This window comes from Salvelinus fontinalis, chromosome 33, assembly GCF_029448725.1.
Source record: "Salvelinus fontinalis isolate EN_2023a chromosome 33, ASM2944872v1, whole genome shotgun sequence".
NCBI classification, from domain to species: Eukaryota; Metazoa; Chordata; class Actinopteri; order Salmoniformes; family Salmonidae; genus Salvelinus; species Salvelinus fontinalis.
Window position 1 is genome coordinate 1,907,526 of NC_074697.1, and position 21,826 is coordinate 1,929,351.

Genomic DNA, 21,826 nt, shown 5'->3' on the forward strand with positions numbered 1-21,826 from the left:
CATACACTATATATACAGGACACCCCTTCATACACTATATATACAGCAGTATGTGGACACCCCTTCATACACTATATATACAGCAGTATGTGGACACCCCTTCATACACTATATATACAGCAGTATGAGGACACCCCTTCATACACTATATATACAGCAGTATGAGGACACCCCTTTATACACTATATATACAGCAGTATGAGGACACCCCTTCATACACTATATATACAGGACACCCCTTCATACACTATATATACAGCAGTATGAGGACACCCCTTCATACACTATATATACAGGACACCCCTTCATACACTATATATACAGCAGTATGAGGACACCCCTTCATACACTATATATACAGGACACCCCTTTATACACTATATATACAGCAGTATGAGGACACCCCTTCATACACTATATATACAGGACACCCCTTCATACACTATATATACAGCAGTATGAGGACACCCCTTTATACACTATATATACAGCAGTATGAGGACACCCCTTCATACACTATATATACAGGACACCCCTTTATACACTATATACACAGGACACCCCTTCATACACTATATACACAGCAGTATGTGGACACCCCTTCATACACTATATATACAGCAGTATGTGGACACCCCTTCATACACTATATATACAGCAGTATGAGGACACCCCTTCATACACTATATATACAGCAGTATGAGGACACCCCTTTATACACTATATACACAGGACACCCCTTCATACACTATATACACAGCAGTATGTGGACACCCCTTCATACACTATATACACAGCAGTATGTGGACACCCCTTCATACACTATATATACAGGACACCCCTTCATACACTATATATACAGGACACCCCTTCATATACTATATATACATCAGTATGAGGACACCCCTTCATACACTATATATACAGGACACCCCTTCATATACTATATATACATCAGTATGAGGACACCCCTTCATACACTATATATACAGGACACCCCTTCATATACTATATATACAGCAGTATGTGGACACCCCTTCATATACTATATATACATCAGTATGAGGACACCCCTTCATACACTATATATACAGGACACCCCTTCATCCACTATATATACAGGACACCCCTTCATACACTATATACAGCAGTATGTGGACACCCCTTCATACACTATATATACAGGACACCCCTTCATACACTATATATACAGGACACCCCTTCATCCACTATATATACAGGACACCCCTTCATACACTATATACAGCAGTATGTGGACACCCCTTCATACACTATATATACAGGACACCCCTTCATACACTATATATACAGGACACCCCTTCATCCACTATATATACAGGACACCCCTTCATACACTATATACAGCAGTATGTGGACACCCCTTCATACACTATATATACAGCAGTATGTGGACACCCCTTCATACACTATATATACAGGACACCCCTTCATACACTATATATACAGCAGTATGTGGACACCCCTTCATACACTATATATACAGCAGTATGAGGACACCCCTTCATACACTATATATACAGGACACCCCTTCAAACACTATATATACAGGACACCCCTTCATACACTATATATACAGCAGTATGAGGACACCCCTTCATACACTATATATACAGCAGTATGTGGACACCCCTTCATACACTATATATACAGCAGTATGTGGACACCCCTTCATACATTATATATACAGCAGTATGAGGACACCCCTTCAAATTAGTGGATTCAGCTATTTCAGCCACACCCATTGCTGACAGGTGTATAAAAATTGAGCACACAGCCATGCAATCTCCACAGACAAACATTGACAGTAGAATGGGCCTTACTGAAGAGCTCCAGTGATTTTCAACGTGACACCGTCATAGGATGCCACCTTTCCAACACGTCAGTTTGTCAAATGTCTACCCTGCTAGAACTGCCCCGGTTAACTGTAAGCGCTGTTATGGTGAAGTGGAAATGTCTAGGAGCGACATCAGTCTCGAAGTGTTACGCCACACAACCTCACAGAACGGGACCACCGAGTGCTGAGTTGCGTAGCGTGTAAAAATCGTCTGTTCAGAACTGCCTCTGGAAGCAACGTCAGCACCAGAACTGTTCGGCGGGAACTTCATGAAATGGGTTTCCATGGCCGATCAGCCGCACACAAGACTAAGATCCCCATGCGCAATGCCAGGCGTTGGTTGGAGTGGTGTAAAGCTCGCCGCCATTGAACACTGGAGGAGTGGAAACGCGTTCTCTGGAGTGATGAATCACGCTTCACCATCTGGCAGTTCGATGTAAGAATCTGGGTTTGGCGGATGCCAGGAGAACGCTACCTGCACATAATGCATAGCGCAAACTGTAAAGTTTGGTGGAGGAGGAACAATGGTCTGGGGCTGTTTTTCATGGTTCGGGCCCCTTAGTTCCAGTGAAGGGACATCTTAACGATACGACATTCTAGACGATTCTGTGCTTCCAACTTTGTGGCAACAGTTTGGGGAAGGCCCTTTCCTGTTTCAGCATGACAATGCCCCCGTGCACAAAGCGAGGTCCATACAGAAATGTTTTGTCGAGATCGGTGTGGAAGAACTTGACTGGCCTGCACAGAGCCCTGACCTCAACCCCGTCGAACACCTTTGGGATGAATTGGAACGTCGACTGCGAGCCAGGTCTAATCACCCAACATCAGTGCCTGACCTCACTAATGCTCTTGTGGCTGAATGGAAGCAAGTCCCTGCAGCAATGTTCCAACATCTAGTGGAAAGCCTTCCCAGAAGAGTGGAGGCTGTTATAGCAGCAATGTTCCAACATCTAGTGGAAAACCTTCCCAGAAGAGTAGAGGCTGTTATAGCAGCAATGTTCCAACATCTAGTGGAAAACCTTCCCAGAAGAGTGGAGGCTGTTATAGCAGCAATGTTCCAACATCTAGTGGAAAGCCTTCCCAGAAGAGTGGGGGCTGTTATAGCAGCAATGTTCCAACATCTAGTGGAAAGCCTTCCCAGAAGAGTGGAGGCTGTTATAGCAGCAATGTTCCAACATCTAGTGGAAAACCTTCCCAGAAAAGTGGAGGCTGTTATAGCAGCAATGTTCCAACATCTAGTGAAAAGCCTTCCCAGAAAAGTGGAGGCTGTTATAGCAGCAATGTTCCAACATCTAGTGGAAAGCCTTCCCAGAAGAGTGGAGGCTGTTATAGCAGCAATGTTCCAACATCTAGTGGAAAGCCTTCCCAGAAGAGTGGAGGCTGTTATAGCAGCAATGTTCCCACATCTAGTGGAAAGCCTTCCCAGAAGAGAGGAGGCTGTCATAGCAGCAATGTACCAACATCTAGTGGAAAGCCTTCCCAGAAGAGAGGAGGCTGTTATTACAGCAATGTTCCAACATCTAGTGGAAAGCCTTCCCAGAAGAGTGGAGACTGTTATAGCAGCAATGTTCCAACATCTAGTGGAAAGCCTTCCCAGAAGAGTGGAGGCTGTTACAGCAGCAATGTTCCAACATCTAGTGGAAAGCCTTCCCAGAAGAGTGGAGGCTGTTACAGCAGCAATGTTCCAACATCTAGTGGAAAGCCTTCCCAGAAGAGTGGAGGCTGTTATAGCAGCAATGTTCCAACATCTAGTGGAAAGCCTTCCTAGAGGAGTGGAGGCTGTTATAGCAGCATAGGGGGGACAAACTCCATATTAATGGTTTTGGAATGAGATGTTGGATGAGCAGGTGTCCACATACTTATACCTATTTTGGTCATGTAGGGTAGCTTCTCTGGATTGTTAAATTGGACCCGTTCTGTCAATTCTTGATTCAATGTTTTATTATTTGTGTATTCGTGTTGTAATTGCGAGACATTCTACTGCATTGATGGAGCTAGCAACATTAGCATTTTGCTGCATCTGCTATGACACCTGCAAAATCAGTGTGACCCTGTTACACATGTGTATATGTGTGTGTGTATATATATATATATATAAATTACTACCAGTCACTTTTTATGTATAAACCGACCTCAATCCCTCCACGACCCCTGCCCATTGAATAACATCCTGAAACTAACCTGTATATACGTCCATTCCCACATCGTAGTTCTTGTGGTTTTGTTTCAGTCATTTGTATTCTATTTTCTATATTAGTGTGCCTGCGTTGTTGGGAAAGACCTCTCAAGGTCAGACTTTCACTGTACGGTTTAACAGTTGTTGTATCCTGTGCACGTTTGATGAGGAGCCATTTTGTCTGTGTTTTTCCCCAGACACAAATTCTGGACAGGGACTTGCCCACCTTCTCAAGGGGCCTAGCCCGCACCGTATTCCCTGGTCAAAAGTAGGGCACTATATACAGAATAAGGGTGGAATTTGGCATGCTTCCCAAGCCAGCAGCATACCACCCTGCATACCACTACTGGCTTGCTTCTGAAGCTAAGCAGGGTTGGTCCTGGTCAGTCCCTGGATGGGAGACCAGATGCTGCTGGAAGTGGTGTTGGAGGGCCAGTAGGAGGCACTCTTTCCTCTCTTATCCCAATGCCCCAGGGCAGTGATTGGGGACACTGCCCTGTGTAGGGTGCCGTCTTTCGGATGGGACGTTAAACGGGTGTCCTGACTCTCTGAGGTCATTAAAAAAAGAGACCCTAGCTACTATCCGCTGTAAAGATGTGATACAGCACCCTCTACTGGTAGACAATGGAACTGCCTAGTGTCCCTTGTATGAGTGAGTTAAAACAAAAATAACATTACATTTAATATGCCTCCCATGAAGAACTTGCAAAGACAGACACTTCCTCTGGTCTAAAAAATATCCCAATGCCCCAGGGCAGTGATTGGGGACACTGCCCTGTGTAGGGTGCCGTCTTTCGGATGGGACGTTAAACGGGTGTCCTGACTCTCTGAGGTCATTAAAGATCCCACGGCACTTATCGTAAGAGTAGGGGTGTTAACCCCAGTGTCCTGGCTAAATTCCCAATCTGGCCCTCTTACCATCATGGTCACCTAATAATCCCCAGTTTACAATTGGCTCATTCATCCCCCTCCTCTCCCCTGTAACTATTCCCCAGGTCGTTGCTGCAAATGAGAACGTGTTCTCAGTCAACTTACCTGGTAAAATAACGGTAAAAAAAAAAAAAAAAAGAGACCCTAGCTACTATCCGCTGTAAAGATGTGATACAGCACCCTCTACTGGTAGACAATGGAACTGCCTAGTGTCCCTTGTATGAGTGAGTTAAAACAAAAATAACATTACATTTAATATCCCTCCCATGAAGAACTTGCAAAGAAAGACACTTCAATTTGTACAAAAATAGTTTACTAAAAACAAACTGCTAATGATAAATTCTGAAGCAAAAGATTTTCATGTTTTGAGCACCCCCCTCCCCCACTCACCCGCCTCCCTCCCCCACTCACCCGCCTCCCTCCCCCACTCACCCGCCTCCCTCCCCCACTCACCCATCAATACAAGGACGATCGTGTTTTCAAACCAACAGTGTTTCTCCTCACTGCCCTAGTGACAGACTTACTGGAGAAGAAACAAAAACATCCACTCAAAAATATACAAAACATATATATATTGGCCATCAGAATATTGGCCATCAGCACAAATACAATTATATACAAAGCAGTATTCTTCTCTCAGTGGTTCTCTGTCAGAACAGATCAGCTCAAAAAAGGTAGGACAAAGTTCTTCATATGAACGGACTTCAAAATTAGACTTCCACTGGTTTAAAACGGAGATATTCTGATAGGGTAGGTTTCCCAGACACAGATTAAACCTAGTCCTGGACTAAGAAGCCATTCTAACAGAGATCCTCCATTGAACCTGTTATTTATTCATGGACTGGGCTTATTCTATGTTTTGGGAAACCGTCCCATAATATTTTTTTCCATCTGTGTTAGTCTTAATGTCTTTGGAACGGTGGAGAAACTCGTCGGGGACAGGCTGTACATTACAATGTCTGCGTCTGACTCCGTGTGCCCAGTCTCCCAAGTAGTTCTCGAGGGCAGACATCTTGGGTTATGTTCAGCAAAAACAAAACTCTGGGTTTATACTGGACAAGTTCAGGTAGTTCATTTCCGGTTTCACTCTGTTCCAAAACGTTTTCTCCCTACTGAACAGGACCCTTGAATGATTATCCCCAGTCTCTACGGCTGAACCCTCCTGGCCCTGCCTCATCACCATTCAAATCTATTCCGTCGGTTCATGAAGCGGTCCCTCCCTTCAGGCCCATCTACGGACCAACCATTTCCCCCTCCTCTTCCTCCTCCTCCTCTAGGAAACCCTCTCCCCCGCTCCCCAAACCTCACCCCATCCCTGTCATGTCCCCCAAACTCTGGCCTCTCGTCCCTGAAGTGTCTCCCACCCTCCCAGTTGCCCTCTTCCTCCCCGGGGGGTCCTGGCTGGAAGGGATGTCTGGGGGGTCCGTGAGGAAAGTCCTCCATGGAAGGGTGTCCCATGGGCATCCTGAACCCACCTGGAGGGCCCCCCCTGGGGGGGAACATAGGGTTGTGGCCCCTGGGGCCCATCATCATAGGGGGCATGTTGGGGGGAGGGAGGTGAGGGGGGAAGCGGGACTGGAGGTGAGGGGGTGGTAGTCCCGGACGAGGCTGCATGGGCAGCATGGCCGGCCTAGGACCCAGTAACACTGCTGGGCCTGGAGGACTCATCACGGGCCCTGGTCCACCTGGAGCTCCCAGCTGGCTGTCTGGAGTGTCTGAGGGGCCACCACTCCCTCCAGCCTTGTCTTTAGATCCAGATTCATCTTTGTTGCTTCCTGGCCCACCCACTACTGGATGAGGGAAACCTGCAGACAGAGAAGACACACACAACATTATGGGTTAGAAAATGTAAAATCAAGAGGACAAAACCCATTTAATACAACAAACTTGAAACATGTTGAATGTTGTGACTTATTTGGTTTGGACCTCTTGTCAATTTCATAACAAATATATTATAACTCTACAAAACGACAATCGGAGGGCGAAGGAGAACATTTGTTTGTGATTCTCTAGTTGTTCATTTGGTTCAGTTCCACAATGTTCCGCCACGTGTTACCTGGAGGCTGTGTGGGGTTGAAGCCAGCGGGCAGGAAGAGAGGGGGTCCACTGGTTGTGAGGGAGGGGGGAGGGCCAGGGAATCCAGGGGGTCCACCCATAGACCCTACTGGCTGGACTGGAGGCACCTGGAGACAAACACCAGAATATCAAAATCATTATTATTAATTTTTTTTAAACTGCCTTTGGAAGCAACGTCAGCACAATAACTGTTAGTCGGAAGCTTATTGAAATGGGTTTCCGTGGCCGAGCAGCCGCACAAAAGTCTAAGATCACCATGTGCAATGCCAAGCGTCGGCTGGAGTGGTGTAAAGCTCGCCACCATTGGACTCTGGAGAAGTGGAAAAGTATTCTCTGAAGTGATGTATCACGCTTCACCATAATTTTGGAATTAAATGTTCGACAAGCAGGTGTTTTTTTATATTATATATGTAATATATATTATATTTATTTTATTTAACCTTTATTAACTAAACAAGTTAATTAAGAACAATTTCTTATTTACAATAACAGCATTCCCCGGCCAAACCCTGACGACGCTGGGCCAATTGTATGCCACTGTGCCCAGGTTACTAACATTAAAAATAGTACATGAATCCATATACAGTCAAATAATAATTCATAATAGATCAATAATTTCTCATAATAGTAGAAATGTGTCATTAATCACCCATGTACTGTTCATAATAATGGACTATTCCACCCCCCGACAGAGATCCCGTGCATTGTTTCACACGCAAACGTGACATTCACTCAAATTAACCTGCAGTGAGGCACTTTCAGAGCAGAGAAAAGAAAGGAAAAGTAATTATTCTGTTAAATAGAAATCCTCTAAATTCACACATTTCTTTAGTAAAAAGAGCGGTGTGGCTGATAATACTGTCATTGACGTGAAGGCAGAGGACATGTTCTGTATGTGTAGCCTATGGCATGTCATACTCTTTTTGGCCAGACAGCATCAAATACATGGGTTACATATAGTAAGACAGAGGGGGCGCTGTTTCAACTGCTCGGATGCTTCCTCCAGTTGAGCTACTTCCAGAACTGACGGAAAGTTGGCAGGTGCACAGTGCACTGTTCGAATGCTGTAATTATTTTTTGGATGAACGTGCGAAGGTAACCATAGTCTTTGAAGTCATTTGTTTGACAAATGAGATGAAAACATTCAAATTAAATATATTTAATATATATTTTTTAAAGTTAAAAGCTGCAAATATGTCACTTTTAGTCCAACCTGACCAAATCCACATAGAAAAGTGAGCTATAGATCTGTCACTCTCATTGAAAGCAAGTCTAAGAAGCTGTATATCTGTTCTATGAGCACTATTTCTATGCTTCACGTTCTTAAGATTCGTTTTTTTGCGTCTTTTACTTTCGGTATTGTACACAGCTTCAAAACAGCTGAAAATACCAAATTTTTGGTTATGGAAAATATATTTAACAGCGGTTTAGATGGTACAATGATTCTCTACACAATGACTGCTTGTTTTGTCACAAACTAAAATTAGGCGAACTATTAGAATATGAGCAACCAGGTGCCTTCGGGAAAGTATTCAGACCACTTGATTTTATCCTCATTTTCTTAAGTTATAGCCTTATTCATCAATCTACACACAACACCCCAATGACAAAGTGAAAACAGGTTTTTAGAAAAAGTATTCAGACCCTTTGCTATGAGACTCAAAATTGATCTCAGGGGCATCCTGTTTCCATTGGCCATCCTTGAGATGTTTCTACAACTTGATTGGAGTCCACCTGTGGTAAATTCAATTGATTGATTATACCCTGATGAAGACAGCTTTGCTGTCGAAACGTTGGATATAAACATTTTTTGCATCTGAGCTCCTAGAGTGTACGTCTCTCCTTTATTTTCAAATTCAATTGATTGGACATGATTTGGAAATGCACACACCTGTCTATATAAAGGTCCCACATTAAAAGGACGTTTTTTTATTTATTATGCAGGTGCAAGCTGCCCACGGGAGATTAAATACATAGTAATAACACATTGGGATAATCAATAAAACATCTGGTTGTTTTTGATTGGGTGAATAAAAAGGTTGAAATCCCATTGGTCCATGTCAACCGCTCAGCATCTGACCGTCAGGCGCTACAGAGGGTAGTACGTACAGTGTACAGCCCAGTAAAATCACTGGGGCCAAGCTTCCTGCCATCCAGGACCTTTATACCAGGCGGTGTCAGAGGAAGACCCAAAGAATTGTCAAAGACTCCAGTCACCCTAGTCATAGACTGTTCTCTCTGCTACCGCACGGCAAGCGGTACCGGAGCGCCAAGTCTAGGTCCAAAAGGCTCCTTAACAGTTTCTACCCCCAAGCCATAAGACTGATGAACAATTAATCAAATGGCTACCCAGACTACTTACATTTACCCCCCGCCCTTTTTGTTTTTACACTGCTGTCACTCATAGTTTATCTATGCACAGTAGCCTAGTGATTAGAGCGTTGGACTAGTAACCGAAAGGTTGCAAGTTCAAATCCCCGAGCTGACATGGTACAAATCTGTCGTTCTGCCCCCTGAACAAGGCAGTTAACTCACTGTTCCTAGGCCGTCATTGGAAATAAGAATTTGTTCTTAACTGACTTGTCTAGTTAAATAAAGGTTAAAAAAAATGTACAAATTACCTTGACTAACCTGTATAAGTCCCTGCATATAGCCTCGGTATTTTATTGTGTTTGTTTTAATTACATTAAAAATAAAAAATAAATTCTTAACTATTTCTTGAACTGCATTGTTGTTTTAAGGGCTTGTAAAAGTAAGCATTTCACGGTAAGGACTACACCTGTTGTATTCGGCACACGTGACATATAAACATTGTATTTTAATCAAAATTTGACCCACATTTCCACGTTGAAATGACATGGTGTGCCCAGTGGGATGATACGGTGGGGACTAAACTGGCGTCTGGAGGGCTGTTGGTGTCCCATCCTAGACACACTCACCTACCGCAGTGCCCTTGGACGAGACACTTACGCCCAAAAATTACTCCATGGCTGATCCTGTGCTCTTGACAAAATGTGTGTATTTGCGTGTTGTCTGGGCGGTGGATTGTGAGATAAGAGCAGAATCGCCCTTTCTGTTGTAAAAATAAAAAATAAGACAAATAAAAGTTGTATTGTATTCAGTTCACACGTTATGAGTGATGTCACATATCACGACCCAGAGCTGTTACTGAAGTCAGAACTACCCACAATCCTCAGCGCTTTAGGTCTCAGTTTATTACGGGCCATAGATATCAGTGCATTTCCTGACCATACACTCTTTACAGGTGAGGATGACGTTTATAGTCATCACCTGATTAACATTGAAACACACTCCAGTATAATTCATATTGTCACCAGTTGGGAGTTCAAAGAAAATCTGTGAAAAAAACTTATTTTATTGCCACTCTGTCACTACTTACAATAACAATCATCTTCTAGATGTGGGTAGTGGGAATGTTTAATTATTAATATTTTTTATTTAACCTTTATTTAACTAGGCAAGTCAGTTAAGAAAACATTCGTATTTTCAATGACGGCCTAGGAACAGTGGGTTAACTGCCTTGTGCAGGGGGCAGAATGACAGATTTTTACCTTGTCAGCTCTGGGATTCGATCCATCAATCTTTTGGTTACTAGGCTACCTGCCGCCCCTCTAACCGCCAGGCTACCTGCCGCCCCTCTAACCGCCAGGCTACCTGCCGCCCCTCTAACCGCCAGGCTACCTGCCGCCCCTCTAACCGCCAGGCTACCTGCCGCCCCTCTAACCGCCAGGCTACCTGCCGCCCCTCTAACCGCCAGGCTACCTGCCGCCCCTCTAACCGCCAGGCTACCTGCCGCCCCTCTAACCGCCAGGCTACCTGCCGCCCCTCTAACCGCCAGGCTACCTGCCGCCCCTCTAACCGCCAGGCTACCTGCCGCCCCTCTAACCGCCAGGCTACCTGCCCGCCTCTAACCGCCAGGCTACCTGCCCGCCTCTAACCGCCAGGCTACCTGCCTCTAACCACCAGGCTACCTGCCTCTAACCACCAGGCTACCTGCCTCTAACCACCAGGCTACCTGCCTCTAACCACCAGGCTACCTGCCTCTAACCACCAGGCTACCTGCCTCTAACCACCAGGCTACCTGCCTCTAACCACCAGGCTACCTGCCTCTAACCACTAGGCTACCTGCGTGATTCAGAAGGGAAAATGAGCTACAGTTACCCAGTGTGTCAGTGCACTGCAGTAAGCAATGGAGTGCATTGAGAAATATTCACTATAGACACTGACGGAAGATAACCAAGACTGCTGTAACATTGCAGAAACAAGATATTTGTGGCAGTCTGGCAGGCACCAAGGGATGACCCGATGAAATCCCCAGAGAGAATAAGGCTTCACACTGTTTCAGTTGTAATTCTCCCATCAAGAGGTTTTTCCCTTCACTAGGGTGTGAGACAAGAGATGCAAAATGATTGACTGATCAAATGTAAAAAAATACAAAAATAAAAAGGTTATTTGTGGCAGTCTGGAAGGCACCAAGTGACCATCGGCAGTGATCGACCAGAGAAAATAGAGCTTCACTGTTTGTTGTAATTCTTCCATCAGAGGCTTTGCTCACTAGGGTGTGCTGCAGCTCCATAACGATGATGACAGACCCTCATGGCCTTTTGTGATCACTGTAGTGCAGGGGGTGTTTAATGAACTCGTCCCCTTCGAGTTTTATCCAGCCCTGCCGGGTTAGAAGTTCTCCCTGGCGCCTACTGCTTGATCAATGAATGTTACTGATTGGTTGGTCCACACCTGAGGGGTTCTCACACTACTGAACCGAGCCGAGCCAAACCGAGTTGTACTCAGCTGGCCTGAGGGGTTCTCACACTACTGAACCGAGCCAAGCCAAACCGAGTTGTACTCAGCTGGCCTGAGGGGTTCTCACACTACTGAACCGAGCCAAGCCAAACCGAGTTGTACTCAGCTGGCCTGAGGGGTTCTCACACTACTGAACCGAGCCAAGCCAAACCGAGTTGTACTCAGCTGGCCTGAGGGGTTCTCACACTACTGAACCGAGCCGAGCCAAACCAAGTTGTACTCAGCTGGCCTGAGGGGTTCTCACACTACTGAACCGAGCCGAGCCAAACCGAGTTGTACTCAGCCTGAGTATCAGAGCCAGCAGTTTGGTTCCAGCAGGTACGACAGCGTGAAAAGGGAACTGGTTTCCCAGGTAGAAACCAGTCCTTAGTTAAAAACAGTAAGGACAAAAATGAGCAGGTGTGGAGCTCTGCTGGAAGGATGGAAGCAGGTCGGACCATAAGTTCTGACAGGTGGACTCATAAGGTGGACTAGACACAACTCATAGGAGGACTAGACACAACTCATAGGACTAGACACAACTCATAGGAGGACTAGACACAACTCATAGGTGGACTAGACACAACTCATAGGTGGACTAGACACAACTCATAGGTGGACTAGACACAACTCATAGGAGGACGAGACACAACTCATAGGAGGACGAGACACAACTCATAGGAGGACGAGACACAACTCATAGGAGGACGAGACACAACTCATAGGAGGACTAGACACAACTCATAGGAGGACTAGACACAACTCATAGGAGGACGAGACACAACTCATAGGAGGACTAGACACAACTCATAGGAGGACTAGACACAACTCATAGGAGGACTAGACACAACTCATAGGAGGACGAGACACAACTCATAGGAGGACTAGACACAACTCATAGGAGGACTAGACACAACTCATAGGAGGACTAGACACAACTCATAGGAGGACTAGACACAACTCATAGGAGGACTAGACACAACTCATAGGACTAGACACAACTCATAGGTGGACTAGACACAACTCATAGGTGGACTAGACACAACTCATAGGTGGACTAGACACAACTCATAGGACTAGACACAACTCATAGGTGGACTAGACACAACTCATAGGAGGACTAGACACAACTCATAGGAGGACTAGACACAACTCATAGGAGGACTAGACACAACTCATAGGAGGACTAGACACAACTCATAGGAGGACTAGACACAACTCATAGGAGGACGAGACACAACTCATAGGAGGACTAGACACAACTCATAGGTGGACTAGACACAACTCATAGGAGGACTAGACACAACTCATAGGAGGACTAGACACAACTCATAGGAGGACTAGACACAACTCATAGGTGGACTAGACACAACTCATAGGTGGACGAGACACAACTCATAGGTGGACGAGACACAACTCATAGGTGGACTAGACACAACTCATAGGAGGACTAGACACAACTCATAGGAGGACTAGACACAACTCATAGGAGGACTAGACACAACTCATAGGAGGACGAGACACAACTCATAGGAGGACTAGACACAACTCATAGGAGGACTAGACACAACTCATAGGTGGACTAGACACAACTCATAGGAGGACTAGACACAACTCATAGGAGGACTAGACACAACTCATAGGAGGACTAGACACAACTCATAGGAGGACTAGACACAACTCATAGGTGGACTAGACACAACTCATAGGAGGACTAGACACAACTCATAGGAGGACTAGACACAACTCATAGGAGGACTAGACACAACTCATAGGAGGACTAGACACAACTCATAGGAGGACTAGACACAACTCATAGGACTAGACACAACTCATAGGTGGACTAGACACAACTCATAGGTGGACTAGACACAACTCATAGGACTAGACACAACTCATAGGTGGACTAGACACAACTCATAGGACTAGACACAACTCATAGGTGGACTAGACACAACTCATAGGAGGACTAGACACAACTCATAGGAGGACTAGACACAACTCATAGGAGGACTAGACACAACTCATAGGAGGACGAGACACAACTCATAGGAGGACTAGACACAACTCATAGGTGGACTAGACACAACTCATAGGAGGACTAGACACAACTCATAGGAGGACTAGACACAACTCATAGGAGGACTAGACACAACTCATAGGTGGACTAGACACAACTCATAGGTGGACGAGACACAACTCATAGGTGGACGAGACACAACTCATAGGTGGACTAGACACAACTCATAAGTGGACGAGACACAACTCATGGATTGTTCTTCTTCAAAACATAATCAATTAGAGAGTTTTGTATTATAATAGTATCATACTTGATATGGTGTTTTTATAATATGATATATGCCAAATAAAATAAAAATCTATCTAAAGCTCCTTACAGTAACGCAGGCATGTGTTTTCATATGGGTGGTTCCAGTGGGATTGGAACCCACAACCCTGATGATCAACATACTGTGGGAGCCAGACAGTACCATATATAATACAGTTGAAGTTTACATACACTTAGGTTGGAGTCATTAAAACTCGTTTTTCAACCACTACACAAATTTATTTTTAATAAACTACAATTTTGGGAAGTCGGTTAGGACATCTACTTTGTGCATGACAAGTAAGTTTTCCAACAATTGTTAACAGATTATTTCACTGTATCACAATTCCAGTGGGTCAGAAGTTTACATACACTAAGTTGACTGTGCCTTTAAACCGCTTGGAAAATTCCAGAAAAGGATGTCATGGCTTTAGAAGCTTCTGATAGGCTAATTGACATCATTTGAGTCAATTGGAGGTGTGGACGTATTTCAAGGCCTACCTTCAAACTCAGTGTCTCTTTGCTTGACATGGGAAAATCTAAAAGAAATCAGCCAAGACCTCAGACCTCCACAAGTCTGGTTCATCCTTGGGAGAAATTTCCAAATGCCTGAAGGTACCACGTTCATCTGTACAAACAATAGTACGCAAGTATAAACACCATGGGACCACGCAGCCGTCATACTGCTCAGGAAGGAGACGCGTTCTGTCTCCTAGAGATGAACGTACTTTGGTGCAAAAAGTGCAAATCAATCCCAGAACAACAGCAAAGGACCTTGTGAAGATCCTGGTGGAAATAGGTATAAAAGTATCTATATCCACAGTAAAACGACTCCTATATCAACATAACCGGAAAGGCCGCTCTGCAAGAAAGAAGCCACTGCTCCAAAACCACCATAAAAAAGCCAGACTACAGTTTGCAACTGCACATGGTGATGAAGATCATACTTTTTGGAGAAATGTCCTCTGGTCTGATGAAACAAAAATAGAACTGTTTGGCCATAATGACCATCGTTATGTTTGGAGGAAAAAGGGGGAGGCTTGCAAGCCGAAGAACACCATCCCAACCGTGAAGCACGGGGGTGGTAGCATCATGTTGTGGGGGTGCTTTGCTGCAGGAGGGGCTGGTGCACTTCACAAAATAGATGGCTTGATGAGGGAGGGAAATGATGTAGATATACTGAAGCAACATCTCAAGACATCAGTCAGGAAGTTAAAGCTTGGTCGCAAATGGACAATGACCCCAAGCATACTTCCAAAGTTGTGGCAAAATGACTTAAGGACAACAAAGTCAAGGTATTGGAGTGGCCATCACAAAGCCCTGACCTCAATCCTATAGAACATTTGTGGGCAGAACTGAAAAAGCGTGTGCAAGCAAGGAGGCCTACAAACCTGACTCAGTTACACCAGCTCTGTCAGGAGGAATGGGCCAAAATTCACCCAACTTATTGTGGGAAGCTTGTGGAAGGCTAGCCAAAATGTTTGACCCAAGTTAAACAATTTAAAGGCAATGCTACCAAATACTATTTGAGTGTATGTAAACTTCTGACCCACTGGGAATGTGATGAAAGAAATAAAAGCTGAAATAAAATCACTCTACTATTTTTCTGACATGTCACATTCTTAAAATAAAGTGGTGATCCTAACTGACCTAAGACAGGGAATTTTTTACTAGGATTAAATGTCAGGATTTGTGAAAAACTGAGTTTAAATGTATTTGGCTAATGTGTATGTAAACTTCCGACTTCAACTGTAATATATATATACACATTATGTTCAAGTTGTTGGCTAGTGTATGGTTACCGTTGGCGTCGGTAATTATGTTTCATAGTAGGCTACATGAGTTCAAAAGACTAGTAACTGGTCTACACTGCCCTACCAAGCAAAAGACTATTTGGTCGAAAATGAGTTGAGATTTTTTATACATTAAATACATGCTTTATCATGTAGACATATATTCTGCCTCCATAGTGTTGAGGTGAAAACGGTGGAGGGGGGTCATGTTTGCGGTAACTGCAAAAAGTTAAAGCGAAAACAAGCAGTGTCTACGGTTTACCTCGGTGTCACTAAGCATGGGGCTGCAGTGTCTACGGTTTACCCTCGGTGTCACTGAGCTCGGGCCTGCAGTGTCTACGGTTTACCTCGGTGTCACTGAGCTCGGGCCTGCAGTGTCTACGGTTTACCTCGGTGTCACTGAGCATGGGGCTGCAGGGTCTACGGTTTACCTTGGTGTCACTGAGCTCGGGCCTGCAGGGTCTACGGTTTACCCTCGGTGTCACTGAGCTCGGGGCTGCAGTGTCTATGGTTTACCTCGGTATTATTTATTGTTCTTCGCTGATACAAGTATCAAACTATGACACTAACAGCCACATACAATTAAATATATTAAAAACACAAGTTTGGAAATGTATTCCAGTGGGTGTACCAAGCAAGAAGGCAGTAACTGCCGTCTAGTGTCAGAGGTTATATGTCAGAGGTCAGGGACAATATGAATTTAAAAAACAACGTCATAGTAAGACAACAGATTACCACATCTCCAATGATCTGTCGACAATTCATTTCTCTCAGTTTCACTCTGAGCTGTTTGCTTGGTAAGGCAGTATAACCAGTCTTACAATCCTGGGTGGGGGAACGTTCAGGTGTGGACATGTTTGTCGCAGACCAGCACTAAACACACCCGAATCAACTAATCAAGGGCTTAAATTGAATTCAGCTGCGTTAGTGCTGGGGTTTATTTGAATCAAGTGGGTTAATCATGCTGAACTGGAACAGACGCAGTCCTGTGGGTTCCATTGGACCAGGTTGAGAAACACTATTGTACAGGGGTCATACTCAGAAGTTGTGTTAAAAAAAAAATTCTATACAAACAATATCTGAAGGTAACATCCCTCAAATCAACTCCTCTTGGAGAAAAGGATACCCTGTTTGATCATAAATTCACACAAAATGTGTACATTTTTTGTATCAATAAAGAATTATTCATAAACAAACGATTCATAAAATATACATTACTCACGGTACTTGTTCCGAGTTCTCTTCAGTTTTCTATAAATTGTCTACACATCTAATGTAACCATTAACATCTATTGACCATATAGTTGAAGGGAAATTGTAGTTTAAATATTAGTGGATTGTATTACACTACCTTTCGTTTCATTGCATGCACAACTTATTTCCTATCATTTAAATTGTGGCAATTAATTTAATAAAAACAACCGGGGATGTCAGATACAAAAGCTTTAAAAAATCAGGACTGCACACGAGCAGTCAGTTCATTGACAATAGTCAGTTCATTGACAATATTTCAGCAGTTCAAAGCCTAACAAATACAGCTTAAAAAAAAATAGGGGAAATATGTGATTAAAAAACAGTAACAAAGCCCTCACCGCACCACCTTTTTTGGGGTAAACGGCTTAGGGATGGGTCTGGAGAAATGCAACCACTCAATTCATAGAAGGGACTATGGACGAAAGAACTGATCATCCACGAGATCAAAATGGTGGTTTTAGTCATGTTTTGAAGGAATAGTGTTGCTTTACAATTATTGTTTACAAACAAGCTTACTGTATATTTTGGGGTTCTGATGGGTAGACAGTTGAACTAAACTCATGAGGCATATTTATAAGTTATATTTCTCAAAAAACAATGGGTTTCAAAGATTTCCACTTTAAATTTCCTCTCTTCATTAATAAAGACAGCTGATTAACAAGGGCTGGGTAAAGTCCTCCAACTCTGTACTCTAGTGAATGTACCGCTTGTAAAATCATTTCACTTTACTCCAGTGGGAATAGAAGTAGACATAGAAACATGAGTAAATAAAAGTATTCACAGAAAACATTGGATAGACTAAAAATGCTTAATTTTCTCTGACATGGTCACATCGCATGTGTAATTTACATCCCCTTTGCTACCTATGATGTATATACACATCCTGGATTGCTGATGCTCGGATGAATTCAGAAAGAGTGGGACATCAAATAAACTGGGGACAGCTTAATCCTGACGCGTTTACTTCGTGGTCTGAAAATAGTAACAATAGTTTTGATTTCGGCTAAGAGAAACCGCATGATCAAAACTAACTCACGTCATTGCTGTGACATCATAGAGGGAGGCAGAGCAAACTTCAAAACATGAACCCCCCCCCCCGCGAAGCACACTATGATCAGTGACATAAAATCAAAAACAGAAAAAAAAGCTGTTTATAAAACTGTAAAATAATGCACCGTGCCAAATTGTGATGTAAATGTGCATAATATGTACTGGTGCATGAAAATACATTTTAAAAAGGCGGCAATATGATGTGTATTGACATTTTTTTTTACCTTTATCAATAGCTAGCTAAAGCGGGACAGCGTGGAGGTGGCTAAAGCGGGACAGCGTGGAGGTGGCAAAAGCGGGACAGCGTGGAGGTGGCTAAAGCGGGACAGCGTGGAGGTGGCTAAAGCGGGACAGCGTGGAGGTGGCTAAAGCGGGACAGCGTGGAGGTGGCTAAAGCGGGACAGCGTGGAGGTGGCTAAAGCGGGACAGCGTGGAGGTGGCTAAAGCGGGACAGCGTGGAGGTGGATAAAGCGGGACAGCGTGGAGGTGGCTAAAGCGGGACAGCGTGGAGGTGGCTAAAGCGGGACAGCGTGGAGGTGGCTAAAGCGGGACAGCGTGGAGGTGGCTAAAGCGGGACAGCGTGGAGGTGGCTAAAGCGGGACAGCGGGGAGGTGGCTAAAGCGGGACAGCGGGGAGGTGGCTAAAGCGGGACAGCGTGGAGGTGGCTAAAGCGGGACAGCGTGGAGGTGGCTAAAGTGGGACAGCGTGGAGTAGCTAGAGGAGGAAAGAGAAGCAGTGTACATTAGGGACTAATGTACGGCGCTTAGGCAGGGCTGTGGTTTCTTGTTCTGACAATTTTTTTATTGTAACACTGTTATTTGAGTGAATTCAGAAAAAGTGTGACACTTCGCATTTCCGTCTCCTGTGACCTCTTCAGACATCCGTCACATATTATCCTCAGATGTTTCCTAATCACACAAAATTGAATTGTCATTTGGGTACAATTAGGACTGTAATAATGGTGTCCCATTTGATCAAACCTGCTGTCCCAGTCTACTAAATATGGTTTTGACCCATGGTGTAGGCAAATGGGTGTGTCATGCCATCTGTGAAAATGAATAATATATTTTTTGGGGTGATTAGGGAACGTCTTGAGGATTTTAGAAATGTATCATGCGTTGAGCTAATATGCTGGATAGATGTCGAAAGAGGTTGCAGAAGACAGAAACGCAAAAAGCGTTCCACTTATTCTAAATTCACCCTATGTATTGGCCAATGGCAGGATTTGAAGCCTCCAGTCGGCCATTTTGGCATTCCCTAGTAGAAGCAGTCCTCCATAGGAATGAATGGAATTCTAGTGTTAAAATTAAAATGTTAAGGACAGAAGTATATAGTAACAAAAGTCAAATTAAATCTTTATTTAAAAAATTATACTTTAAAAGAAATTGTTTAGAAATTTTCATTTTTGTTTAGCTCACAATGTAAAAAGTATGCATTAAGGTGTCTAATATAATAAAACGTGGCAAAAACACAGGTAGACATTAAATAAATGCATTTCTGTAAATCATTTTACAATGGTGGTGGGGGGGGGGGGATACCCTCGAGGCACTGTGGCTTCAAAACAGCACCCCCTATCAGTCATCCAGTGTAACAACTAATGGTGTATAAGAAAAGCCAGGATTGCTAATGCTGTGTATTGGCCATTGAGAAGTTTTAAAGCCACCGGTCGGCCATTTTGGTACTCCCCAGTAGGACCAGTCCTCCATAGTAATGAATGGCATTCTACAGTATTTCAATGAAATTAGAAAAAGGACAACATTACATCCATTTAAGGATTTTTGTTGTTTCAGTGGGGAAAGTAACATTAGTACTCTCTATAATAAATACTATATTTTTTTATAATTGTATGTGAATTACACAAAGTACGCATTAAGATGTCTAATATAATAAACGTGACCAAAAAATAAATAAAAATGTAGACATTAATACACGCATTTCTACAGTTAAATCTTTTTTCTTCACATTGGAATACCAAGATGGCTGCACAGTGGCTTCAATACAGGGCTCCCTGTCAGTCACCTAGGGTTTATACACATCATTGGTTGCTACCAAAGAAGTAGGAAAAAGTTGTACCTGAACTCTGATCCAAGATCAGTTTCACTTTTTTTTTTGTCCCCCAATTGTAGAGGTTGGAGAAGATCTGTGACACTAATGAACATCCGCACAGCCCCCCCCCCCCCCCCCCCTGTATTTCAGTAGACACGTTTTCCTATAGCTACACCATACAAGTTGAGGATTATGATCCAAGAGTGCAATGCAACTAATACAAGAATATAACCACGAATAGTTCACCATAGTGTAAAAACAGGCTCAGACTAGAACAAAATCACATTCTCCCTGCTGCTTTCTTATGAGTGGAAATAGACCCCCCCCCCCCCCACCCCCAAAAAATCTAGTAAGATTCTGTATAGAAAACCAATAGGATGTCACCTCGTCAGTGAAAGATGTACAAGCAGTAATGTTTAGGTGCTCAATATAGTATTTATATGTATTTGCATAACGTACACTTGTGATCAGATGAAACTGAACAAAGTAATTCCTACATAACCACACAGCCATCCAGACACTGCAGGTTAGGCATTGGGTAGAAGAGGGAGGGGGTCTATCCTTACCCAGGTCTCAGACTCCCCCGGCAGAAGATCCTGTGGTGGAGCTCCACCGTGGGGCCCTCAGGCGGTTTCACTCCTTCGTTCCTGCTAAACCCACAGCACTAACGCCAGTGTCATCGCTTACCCCCCCCCACAGTAACTAACAGTCTTTTTATGTTTTGTTTTTCTGCCCACTAAACATACCTGAAGCTACAACATGACATGAGAACATTATTGTCCGTTTCCTTACTGTTGAATGTTTTAAATGAATAAATATATTTAGAAATGTTTCACTGCAACTATGGAAAGTACGTAACCTAATCAAAATAGTTTGATATGGCCTGAAAAAACGTAAGAGCTAGTGTCAGACAGTGATCAATGGTAATTTCATACATTGTGATCAGCTGGGAGTTCTGGACATTGGCGAAACATTGTTTCAGTTCACCGCATCATGTCTTTGGCCCACCTCATGAGAGCCCTACACGGATTACCACTGGAATAGTGTAAACCAGTAAAGATATTATCTGATATCGCAGGAACAACATAATGCACTAACTGTTCTGCTCCGACGCCAATTTCAGTTCCTTTGTTGCAAACTTGAATTGTGATGAAGATTAATTAGAGCAACTGTGGCTCGTTCAGTTGTTCCTGGGACTTGACCCCCCCCCCCAAATTATCATGACAGCAATCCGGTAAATTTCCAAGGGGAGTGTCACCTTTACCTGTCAACCATTGGCGGTTCCTCAGTACAGTCCCAGCGAGGGAGGGACCTCCGATGTCCACGTCCAGAAACACTCACCTTAGTGAGGCCTCGTGAGACTGACGACGACTGACAATGGTGTCAGTTGGTGCCACAGATTGGGACTACAAAAAAAAAAAGGGAATACCAGTGCAGGTGTCTTTGTGAAAGCTTTGTGAAGCTTATCTTCAGGGTTCACCTCATTCACCTACCTG

General features: G+C 43.9%; 1 protein-coding gene across 1 annotated transcript in view; it reads right to left on the bottom strand.

The window, feature by feature from the left end:
* Nucleotides 1–5,428: 5,428 nt before the first annotated feature.
* Nucleotides 5,429–21,826, bottom strand: part of LOC129831626 (SR-related and CTD-associated factor 4-like) — a 57,479-nt gene continuing 41,081 nt past the window's right edge. The window contains exons 13-14 of the mRNA XM_055894966.1: nt 7,039–7,165; nt 5,429–6,787 (exon numbers count right to left, since the gene is read on the bottom strand). Coding sequence (XP_055750941.1) covers nt 6,159–6,787; nt 7,039–7,165 — 756 coding nt within the window. The 3' untranslated portion in view covers nt 5,429–6,158. The remainder of the gene's footprint in view (nt 6,788–7,038; nt 7,166–21,826) is intronic.